General features: G+C 34.9%; 1 protein-coding gene across 2 annotated transcripts in view; it reads left to right on the top strand.

Moving 5' to 3' along the window:
• DLGAP2 (DLG associated protein 2) overlaps positions 1-12642 on the top strand; it is a 1185476-nt gene that overhangs the window by 1152504 nt on the left and 20330 nt on the right. For both annotated transcript variants that reach the window (XM_020973015.2, XM_020973016.2), the window contains exons 10-11: positions 714-799; positions 3250-3665. In XM_020973015.2, coding sequence (XP_020828674.1) covers positions 714-799; positions 3250-3665 — 502 coding nt within the window. The remainder of the gene's footprint in view (positions 1-713; positions 800-3249; positions 3666-12642) is intronic.

Genomic DNA, 12642 nt, shown 5'->3' with positions numbered 1-12642 from the left:
CCCCTGAATTCTATGTATGTACAAATATGTACATGTATGTGCATATGGATGAGATCATACACATGCACATGTGTATATACATATATGCATATGTATACATGTATATAGATTTCTCTCATAAATATATACATGTGTATATATTACATACATGGATATATCTCATATATACATAGATTGTATGGATATATCTCATATTTACATATTATATACACAGATAATACTTTAGGATATTTAATAAAGTATTTTTCTGTTATGTCAATAGAAGTTCATCAAACCACTTACTGCTTATTATTAATCGCATTTTAGTTACATGCTATTAGCACATGTTGTTCACACCCTGTATATGATTCATATCATCTTAGAACATACTAAGAGATTTTGGCATTCATGTTATTTAAAAAACTGCACAATGGGTTCCTATAATAATTCAATTCAAACAAAGCTTCTTCTTGACTGTACTGAACTGAGTAATTTCATTTGCATATATTTAAAAGACAAAATTGTAGAGTTAAAATGGTTATGTAAAATTCTATGAAACACAGGAGCAAAATTATTATACCCATGTGAGTGGATTTTTTTCTTTTTGTGTGATTTTATTGGGTCAAGTGCTTCACTGAATTAATTAAATGAATATATAATTAATTACAGTAAATGAACAAAAAATTAGCTTTTTCATGTTCAGTTCTACATTCACATCTTTTGTGTTGAATTAGGTGGAAACAGCAACTGATTCTGATACAGAGAGCAGAGGCCTACGGGAATATCACTCTGTTGGAGTGCAAGTGGAAGATGAAAAACGGTAACTGAACCAAAAAACAAAACAAAACTATGTTACGTTTCTGAAACAAGAGCTATTTGTTATGAACCTGTTTGTAAGCCTCCAGATCATAGTGACCATCAATAATTCTTGCTGTTTGTTTTCATATTTATGCTACTCAACTTATACCATTCAAATATGACTTAACATTTGCCCTTGCCCAACTACTGTTTCTGCAGGAGGCAAGGAAATTATTCTTCCCAAGGTAATTTAACATTCAAGGAACTGACAATTCTATATGCCAAAGTCCTCTAGACAAAGAGAAGGGATAAGCCAAGAGCCCATTGATACTGGAAATATTCAGGCCTGACCTTGTCAAATGAGAAGGAATTAGGGCTGAAAAGAAGCCCAAACCCAAATCACAGTCTGAAGCAGTTCTTTTGGGCTTTGAAAAAAAGTACATAAAGATACAATCCAAAAATTACCAATTATGGTGATATATTTAGAATACTAGAGGAAAATAAAAGGTTAGCATATACTTTTAAAAAGTACCAAGATAAATGTTTTATGTAAAATACAAAGAGAAAGAATAAATCTTGAAAATCAAAAAATAATGGATAAATTAGTATCCACCCTTACTCATGGTGGATTATCCTGGGTCCACCACTTACCAGCTCTATAACCCAAACCAAATCATTTAACCTCTTTAAGCTTCATTTTTCATCTATAAAATGAAGGGATTAGACTAGATAATCCCTTAGGTTAGTTTTTGCACTGAAGTTTTTTAACGATTTTTATAATCTCTATGTTTATTCTCACCTTATAGGATTTCTATTACAAAGCCACAAACCAATAAATACCCAAATACTTTTTCATATGAAGTTGCTTAAACAAATGTTCACTTTTCACCCCTAGAAAAATTGAGCATGCTGTGTTCAATACCTGTAAGTGGCTCACTGTCAAGCCCTTTGCCTTTACATAGGCAAGCAAAGGAAAAAATAGCCTGCAAATTAACCAGATGTACTCATAGCTGTTAATCCTTTGTGTATCCAGTTGTGTGAAGTGAGTGTTTCAATGTAGTACTAAATTGTGGGTGCACTAAAACACACACACACACACACACACACACACATACACACTCACTGAGTCCCTTTCCTACAAGTACACTCAAAGTCTTGTAGACACGATCCATAATGTGTGTTACATATTTGTCTAAGACTCAACTTCAATCCATTTCCCACGTCACTTCAACATTTGCACAGAAAAACATCTTTTACTCAAAACAACTGCAATGAAAAGGTTTAAAATTATTTACAGGAATACAGAGTCAGAATGTTTGGTTTTTTTCATGAACTAATTAATTCTTTGATCACCATGCTGAAAATAAGTCAATGGGCTGTAGGAGAAATGTATACTAAGAATGTTGTTTGTTGTTGACAAAAATATAGTGTGAGCCAATCATATTTTAAGGCATCAGAGGCTATGTAGTAGAGTGGAAAGAACATTGGATATGAAGTCAAAGGACTTGATTTTGAATTTTAGTTCTATGATTTACTCCCAAGTGACATTAGGAAGATTACTTAACTTCTGTGGGCCTGAGTTTCCCTATCTATAAAATAAGGAGGTTGGTGTGTTACTGTTTTGTTCAGTCATGTCCAAATCTTTGTGACCCTGTGGACCATAGTATATCAATACTGTCTATGGAGTTTTCTTGGCAAAGATACTGGAGTGGTTTGCCATTTCATTCTCTAGTGGATTAAGGAAAACAGAGGTTCAGTGACTTGCCCAGGGTCACATGGTTAGCAAGTGTCTGAGGCTGGATTTGAACTTAGGTTTTCCTGATTCCAGGCGCAGCACTCTATCCACTGTTCCACCTAGCTCCCCCAAAGGGAGATGTAGATGACTTCAAAGTTCCTTTCTAGTTCATTGCCATTTTTGTATGTAAAATCCTTCATGTTATTTCCACGTAAAGGAAATGCAATAAACTCTTCACTTGTTTCCAAGTGAAAGACGGGTATTTGAAATGAAAGAACAAGCAGTAGCTCAATTCTAGTATTATTTAGTAGGCTTTTAAACAAACAAACAAATAAATAAATAAATAAATAAATGAATGAATAAATAAATAAATAAATAAGTAAATAAATGAATAGATAGATAGATAGATAGATAGATAGATAGATAGATAGATAGATAGATAGATAGATGATAGTCTAGTTAAGAAAGTGAAATTTAAGCATGCTTGGCAATTAGGGGTTTAGAAGGACATGTTTTTCTCTCACAAATTGAACTGATGAGAAGAGTCTAAATAGAGCACATTCAATTGATAAAAACAAAATTTTACCCATGAGTGGTTAAGTCTCTGGAACATAGGCATATTCATTTTGTAACACTTAGGAATTCTTGTTCAGAGCTATGCACATTTATGATGACTGGGGAATATGGCACAGTAGTTTGGGTCAAACTTTCTGCCATTTCTCCTTTTTCTTTTCCAGACACGGTCGGTTTAAACGTTCGAATAGTGTAACAGCTGCAGTTCAGGCTGACCTAGAACTGGAGGGCTTTCCTGGACACATTACCATGGAGGACAAGGGTCTTCAGTTTGGTTCATCATTTCAGCGACATTCAGAACCTAGCACTCCTACCCAATATGGCGCAGTAAGAACTGTACGGACACAAGGACTTTTCAGTTACCGAGAAGATTATAGGACCCAAGTTGACACCTCAAACCTTCCCCCACCTGACCCTTGGCTGGAGTCATCTATTGAGACAGTAGAAACTGGCAGGATGTCACCTTGTCGACGGGATGGAACATGGTTTATGAAGCTACTGCACACAGAGACAAAGAGGATGGAAGGATGGTGTAAAGAGATGGAAAGAGAAGCAGAAGAAAATGACCTCTCTGAAGAAAGTAAGGATATTTTGGCATCTTATAATTTTTGACATTAACATTCCTTAAAGGAAACAAAAGAAAAAATTACTTTAACATAGTCCTTAAAGTCTTTGGCTGTCCATAAATTATAATATTGTATATTATCCTTCTTCCTCCTAAATAGGAAGAGGAAACTTAGGTTAAGAGAAAGTCAACCTGTTGTTTGGTATCTATTTTTCTAAGGCAAATAAACGGAAGTGGCCAAGGAGACCATATGGTGCAGTGATCAGACCGCTAGATTTGTAGTTTGGAGCCAAATAACCTAGATTTCAACCTGTACTGTTACTTACTACTTGTGTAACCTCTGTGGGACAAAGTCTTTTCATCTGTAAAATGAAGGGGTTGCATAAGGTGACCTCTGTAGTCCCTTGCAATTCTAAATCTATGAGTTTATGAACCTATGGATTTTTTTGGCTAGGATTATAAGATCAATTGATTTACTTTTCTCTTTAATTTTGACAAGTAATTTAAGACATATTGATTTTTTTTTTATTTGTAGGGTGCAAGGTTTGCAGGAAACCTATGATTATCTGCATGAAGCCAAAACAACCAAATGAAAAGCAAAAAATTCAGTCAATCAACTATACAATCAACAATGGACAGGCAGTTTGGCTGTTTTTTGATAGAATACATGATACATGTGATTAGTTTGACCAAATATTTTGACATCATGTCAACACAGCCTGAATGCTCTAAACACCTTCAGAATTTTTATAGGCTTAAAATTAGGTTAAAGCTAGAAATCATATTGACATTTATTTTGACCACCTGTTTTCCAGAAAAAGATCACTCCACCATTACTTTTCAAAATTCATCCTTTATCAATTATTATTTGTCAGTTTTTAACAATAATATTTCTCCATTCATAGACTAGATTTATTATGTGATATTTAAGGTTAACATCTGTCCCTACTAAAATAAAATGGATCATAGCTAGGTGGTATAGTGCATAGGACCTGGAGTCATGAAGACCTGAATCTAAAAATCTAGCCTCAGATACTAGCTATGTGATCCTTGCAAATCACTCAACTTCTACTTCCTCAGTTGTCTCTTGAATAATTGTAGCATCTACCTCATAGGGCTTTTGTGAACATAAAATGAGGAAACATTTGTATTTTGCAAATCTCAAAACACTATAAAAATTCTAGCTAATCTATTCTATTCATTTTTGCATTTGAAAATCAATAATCTTAATTTCATTAATTCTTTTTCACTCCAAAGATTATGTGCCCCCCCATCAATAGATCCTTCCAGATTCTGAGTCTCTGAAGTATAACTAATCTACTTCAGAACATGTTAGTATCACATTTTCTAGGTATTAGTGATAATAAGCAATTTTTGCAACCTAAGAATGGGGGAGTCAAAATGAAGTCTTACATAACAGCCCTACATTTTTACCTTCTTGCATATAGAACATAATGGCCTTGGGAACCAAGAGAGCAGATAAAGTGTTTTAACTTCTTTATTCTAATGTGTATCTTTGCTATAATGTCTATTCCATATTCCTGTCCTAAGATCTTTATTCTTAAGATAAAAGAAAAGGAAAATATTTGACCTAAAGCCATTTATTTCCTGTCTTTACATACTCGTCTCTTGGTCATCCAATTGCACTCATTCTTTCTGTGAGTAGACAGCAGATGCTCAGTATCTTGGAGCTGTTGTTGCCATGGTAAAGCATTTAAACCTCTTTTGGGTGATATGCACATGCATTTTTACAAGGGTCTAATGAATCTTAAGGTAACATTTGTTTTCTAAATAGCATGCATTTACATGTATCATCTAGCTGAGGTGAATTTAAAGAAGAGATTTCCTGCCTTTTTAGTAAGATAATGCTTTATCATGCACTGGCATAGCATTTTCCAATTTTTTAATATGCATATAAACTTATTATGAAAATTTTTATTATTCTGTGGATTCTATAATCTCCATTATAAAAATAAAGCAACACAGATGCATTAAATTGTCTAGGTTGATAGAAAATGGGGATTTAAGTTGTCATCTTCAGTCATGTTTGTAAACTCTGCCTGGTGTTTTTTTTTTTCATAGTCATGATCTGTTTTTCCCTTGTTGTTTCTTAGGTGAGAGTATTTGGAAATAACCTTAGAAATGAGAGAGGGTGAAACTAATTTACAGAAAGTCGTATGATAATTAAGTTTCTCTGTCTTGCAATACTGACGTTTTAGGCACACGATTTAAATCTATCATCACTTGTATTTTTGTAACATAGGAATAATGTATATTATATAAAATATTTAGTTTATCTTTCTTTTTGTTTGAAAACAATTAGTGTATTTTGCTGCTAACTGATGCTTTGTATATAACATGGGGTTTTATCTGTATTATTACTCTAATTGTCCACTTTGGGCATGTGTTTTTTTTTAAATCGGGTTTTTTTAGGTATTGATTTTTCTAATCTTAACATCTAAGATATTTATCAATGTTTTTTATCACTTAAAAATAGATGCAATGTAAAATTTCCATCACCCTGACGTTAACTAATAAGAAGATTCAATTAGCCAGAATTATAGTTGCCCTCTACTTTTAGGGAAAATACATAAAATAGAAGAAAATAAGGATTTGATAAGAATCTAAATTTTTAAGAATGATTTTTAGCATACATCCTAGGGTTAGCACTATTGTACCTACTCTCCTACTTCTTAACTTAATATGGCAACATAGTTTGATGATAAGTACCTCGTATATGAAGTTATGGTCTCTGGCTTCAAATCCCAACTCTGCTACTACCTAACTTAATATGACCTCAGACAGGTTACTGAACCGATTTGAACCTTAGCTTTTTTACGTGTAAGAGAAGAAGGTTGTATTAGAATATCTTCAGAGTAGCCTCCAGCTCTAAGAGTCCAGTGGCTCCCCCCATCTTGTGTGTGTATGTGTATATGTATGTGTACATATACATATACATATACATATACATATACATATACATATATATACATATACATATACATATTTCACTGGTATAGGGAGATCCCATATATGTATATGTGTGTATGTATATATAATGCATATACATAAGGCATATATATGCATATATAGTTTTATATATTTAAATAATAGCAAAACTTTATATGTATGTGTTTGTATCAGCAAAGCTTTTTAGATAGGTGATATGCAATGCTGAGAGAAACATACAAAATTCAAAATGGTCCTCACTCTCCTGTGCTCTAGTTTTTGAATGGCTGATAGAATATACACTCCTTACCCCTGACCTTTTTAAACAAATATATATATATATATATATATATATATATATATATACATACATACATACATATATATATGAAATGTGTGTATGTATGTATGTATATATATATATATATACATCTCTCTCTGTGTGGATATACACACACACACACACACACACACACACACATACACAGAGGGAGACAGAAAGAAAGATAAAAGCAGTCCTTCCCTGGGTGGGTTCTTGATTTGCTAATTTGCTTAAGTTTGAAAAGCAATAATTCCTTTGTTGGGGTTATTTTTTTTTCTATTCCATTTCCATCTGGTACTGGATACCAAGTTGGCCACTGAAAACTGTAGATATCATGGACAAACTAACATATTTGAAAATATTTACCACTGAGAGGAAGTTACAAGGAGACATGTTTTTCTGCAACATAACTTTCTACCAACTCTAGCCATCTAACAATGGTTATATAAGATTTCTCAATTGTTTTTAACGACTGGATATGAAATTGTGTGCTGGAATGAACAGAAGCATTCACTCTTACTAGTAGTCTCAAATAACTAGAACATAATAAAATCCCAGGATGTTTTTTTTAATTAAAAAGGCTAGATTTAAATCATACAAACTGTTATATCATAAAATGATTTTAATTTCATGGGTTTTTTTTTTCACATTTACTAAGTACATACTAAATTTCATTAAAAATCACTTAAGAAGAATCAAATCCCCTCTCATTACTTTGGGTCCTTAATATAATCAGTAGTTTTCAATTTAAAGATTAGAATATTTAGCCTTCAAACCATACATTAACTGAATGAGACACTTCATGGTAATTATAATAGACTTCAAATTATGTCTAAATATGGCCAAAACTGTCAAAACAGATTTTTGTCCCACAAGCACGTATGCAAAGCAAATTAGTGTAGTGTTAATCAGTTCATATACCTGAAACTGTTTAATAATTATTTTTAAATAAAGGAAACTTTCAGCCAGGAACAGAATTACTGATTTTGAAACTTTTCAAGACAGAATTAAAGTTATAGCTCCAAGTAATATGAAGTAAATCCAACAATGGATATAGCATCAGATGAACTGGGTGTGAATCCTGGATCTGCTGCTTACTAGCTGTGCAACCTTGAACAAATCACCTAAACTCTCTGGGACTCAGTTTCCTCATTTGTGAAATATTTTTCTGGTCTAGACAATATTATATATGCCATGCATCTCTAGAGTCCATGAAACTATAAATTAAATGGCTTATTAAATAAGAACTGAAATACTCAAATAGATCTGTGATCTTGATATGGGAGTTCCCTCCAACTATGATGCTCAGAACCCAGCCATACCTCCCCATCCTATGAAACTCTTGTCCGTATCTTCCTTTAGGGAGTTTACTCAATGTGCTAGAGATCTCCCTAGCACGTTGATCTTCCTAGCACAAGAGATCTTTTCTTGACCTTGTAAGGGGATAAACTATAAATTATAAACTAAGAATCTTTTCAACTTCCTTTTTCGTTGGGCATGTTGACACATACCTGCAATGCCTGCTTCTGGGGAGGCTGAGGCTGATAGATCACTTGAACTCAGAAGTTCTGAGGTGCAATAAGGCTAAAGCTGTCAGGTATCTCCATTAAGTCTAGCACCAATGCAGTGAGTCCAGAGACGAGTGGGGCCACAGTCTGCCTGTAGAGAGATGAACCAATGCAGCTCAAAAATGGAGAAAGCCTAAGTTTCTGTGCTGATCATACTGGTATCAGGCCATGAGTGGACACTGCACTTATACCCTGGGCAAAATATATAGCAATCAGTCTAAAATTAATTTCTGTAAACTTTCATTTTCATAAACATAATTTCTTTCCAAGCAAAAACATAATTTCACACACACACACACACACACACAAAATAGGTGCATAATGGAGAGATGTGAAGGTGGCAAACACAAACATCTCCACCTTCACAGTTTTGCCTAGCATGGCAACAAATTATGAAACTGAAAAACAGAGACCAAAGTCAGTATTCACAGCAAAATGCAAAGACAGAGACAGAGAGAAAGAAGGAAGGAAGGAAGGAAGGAAGGAAGGAAGGAAGGAAGGAAGGAAGGAAGGAAGGAAGGAAGGAAGGAAGGAAGGAAGTTAAAATATTCCTCAGGAAACTGAGCAAAAACTCACTAGTTGACCAGGCTCTTTCCTGGTAAGATGAGAGCCTAAAGGATTATGTTCACTCTTTCAGGCCACCAAAAAATAATACTGAAGAAAATTTAGCATAATACAGCGATGGTGAAAAAAAATCCATAATAAGAGATCAATCCCAAAGAATTCCTTCCCTGAAAAAGATATAGTTATTCAAAGGGCAATTCAAACAGTATGTTCCATATAATTTGCTTAGAAATGTTGAGAAGAATACAGATGTTTCTGTGAAATTTCACAGCAAATCCAGGTCAAATCGAACTTGCTGAAAAGGTGAAGTTGTAGTAGTTGGATAGGTTAATCAGGTGGCTTTGTAGATCAACAGTAAGAGTTAAATTTGTTCTTTAGATTTTATATTCTGATTAGCATCAGTCCTTGTCTTCACTTCTTGAGAGGATAGTTGTCTAAAATAAATCAAAATTAGGGCTGCACAGTAGAAAGGAATAAATTGAATTTTTGCTTCAAATTCCTTGCAATTATAGGAAACCATTTACACTGCAGTATCAGTCAAGGTCATTATCATTCAAGGAATAGCAAAAGCCTTTTGCTATTAACAACCACATCAGTAGAGATGCTCTTTACCATTTATCACCTTCAAAGCAATATCCAATCTATACTATTCATAATTACTCTCTAGTCCACTAAAATGATATCAAGATATTGCCCATCTGCTAATGTAGCATTAAGGATTATAAATTGAAAGTACTTTATATTAACACTTTAGTTGAATTGTATTTAAGAGGAATATGAATAGTGTGGATTAAAACTTCAATTCTCTGAAACTGATTGACTTCTTTAATTATAGTTTAAGGCAGTATGCATTCTAGAAAAGAGAAATGTATTCATTAATTACAACCAGTATATTTCTTTCCTGATAAGTTGATTAGAACAAGCCTCTCCTTAAACTTGTTCATAAATTATGCATGTTATTTGGGATTTACAAATCAGCATACCCTATGAAGGAACCAAAAGGTAATCTTTACTCTGGGGAGATGATCATCATAGTACTGTATTGTAGGGAGCAAAATTTGAGAGACAGTGTGGTGTAGTAAAAAAAAAAAAGAGCCCTGGATTTGGAGTGAGATAACATGGATCTTAGCTTGGATATTTGCTGCATATGTGACATTACAGAAGTTACTTAAAATAATTTTGTCATAGAATTTCTTACCTGGAAGTGATCCCAGAGACAATTTAGTAAACCCAAAATCTAAATATGTATCGTTGTTGTTGTTATCTTCCTATTCAATTGGTAATCCAACTAATTCCTACATGAGCAACAAGTGATTATAATGTATTATCTTCATAGGACCTCAGACATCTTATACTACTATTTATACACTTATGAATATCTCAATTATCTGATAGAATAAGGCTTCATGCTAACCAATATGGAGTGACTCTCTCCACTCTGGATTTTCTCAGTACTACTTTCTGTTGGTGCTCCTCTTTATCTGTCTGATCATACCTTTTCAGTTTCTTTTGCTGAGTCATCAGCCATATAACAACCCTCAAAAAAGTGTGAGTGTACCTCAAGGCTTTGTCCTGGACCGCTTCTTCTCTCACTATGCTCTCTCAGTTATAAATTTCATCAGTCCACATGGATTCAATTATCAATTTCACTTCCACACCAACAACCGCCTATTAGTCATTTTGAACAGCATATTCTGAAAGCATCTCAAATGCAACATGACCAATATAGAAATCATTATATTCCTATCAAATCCACCCCTCTTCTGAAGTATTATTACTGTCCTTCTAGTCTAATCCTTCAGGTTCACAACTCTGATTATTATCCTCAACTCCTCATTCTCATTTCATATATCCAATTAGTTGTCAGACTTGCTATTTCTACCCTCCATCTCATCTCTTATCTATGTCCCTTTCTCTCTACCCACACAGACATCAACATCATTAAAGCTCTCATTTCCATTATAGGATCATTGGATCACGGATCTAGACCTGGAAGGGATCTCAAAGGTTAGTCCAAGCCTTGGATCACTCCCACCATTTGCCAACTTTACTCCTGCACAGCAAAGATGGAGAAAATCATGCAACCATTCTGACTGGGTCTACTACAAATTTATGTTACACAACTTCAACTGGGCTCTAATTGCTGCTAGGCAATCCTACTATACCTCTTTTTATCACCTCACAACCCCACTCTCCACACAGTAGCTCTTCCAAACCTTTTCATCTCTCCCCAAACCTTCCATAGCTTCCCCTACCCTCTTACCTTGCCTCATATTTTATAGAGGAAAAAATGAGACTATTGCTGTGAGCTCCCTCTTCTCCTCTCTTACTTTTCTCTAATGATTAAGATGCCTTCTTCCATTATCTCCTCCTTCATCCCTATTTCACATTGTGAAGTGGCCTTACTCCTTACCAAGGCTAAACCCTCTACTTGTTCAAGTAATCCCATTCCATCCCATCTCTTCCAACATATTGTCCCGTCATCCCCACTTTTCATTTATTTTTAATCTCTCCTTGTCTACTGCCTATAAATATGCCCCTATCTCTTTCATTTTGAAAAAAACCCTCACTTGATCCCTGCTATAATCCTATAGCCATTCTTCTCTTTGTAACTAAACAAAAAGACCATCTACAATAGGTGCCTCCCACTTTTTCTCCTCCCACTCTCTTCCTAACACCTTACAATCTGGCTTCCAACCTTATCATTCCACTGAAACTGCTCTCTCCAGTTATTAAATGATCTCTGAATTGCCAAATCCAATGGCCTTTTCTCTATACTCATTCTCTTTGACTTCTCTGTAGCCTTTGACACTATTGATCATTGTCTCTTCCTAGATATTCTCCTCTCTAGGGTTTCAGGACACTACTTTCTCCTCTTACTTATCTGACTACTCATTCTCTGTTTCCTTTGCTGGATCTTCTTCCAGATCACTCCCTCTAGCCAAACCAAGGGTCTGGTCCTGGGCCATCTTCTCTTCTCCCTCTATACTACTTCACTTGTTAATTTCATCAGCTCCCATGGATCTAATTACCATTTCTTTGCTGATGATTCTCAAATCTACCTGTCTTGCCCCAATCTCTCTGACTTTCCATCTCACATCTCCAACTGCCTTTCATACATCTCAAACTGGATGTGCAGTAGACATTCTAAACTCAATATGTCCAAAACTGAACTCATTATCTTTCCCCCTAAGTCCTCCCCCTTCCTCCTACCTTCCCTATTACTGTAGAGGGCAATGCTATTCTCTTGGTTCCTCAAATTCACAATTTAGAAGTCATCCTGGACTCTTCACTCTCTCACCTTCCACAGCCAACCTGTTACCAAAGTCTGCCAATTTCTCCTTTGTAACATCTCTCAAATATGCCCCCTTCCCTCCTCTGACACTGCCACCCTCCTAGTTCAGGCCCTTATCACTTCATGCCTGGACTATTGAAATAGCCTGCTGGTAGGTCTGCCTGCCTCAAGTCTCAGCCCATTCTAATCCATCCTCCATTTAGCCATTTTCTGGCTTCTTTTAAGTCACATCTAAAATCACATCTTTTACTGGAAGCCTTCCCCATCCCCTCTTAATTCCAGTGCCTTCCTTCT

Source organism: Phascolarctos cinereus, unplaced genomic scaffold (genome assembly GCF_003287225.1).
Source record: "Phascolarctos cinereus isolate Bilbo 61053 unplaced genomic scaffold, phaCin_HiC Scaffold_2;HRSCAF=192, whole genome shotgun sequence".
Taxonomy (NCBI): Eukaryota; Metazoa; Chordata; class Mammalia; order Diprotodontia; family Phascolarctidae; genus Phascolarctos; species Phascolarctos cinereus.
This window is presented reverse-complemented; position numbering and strand designations above follow the sequence as displayed.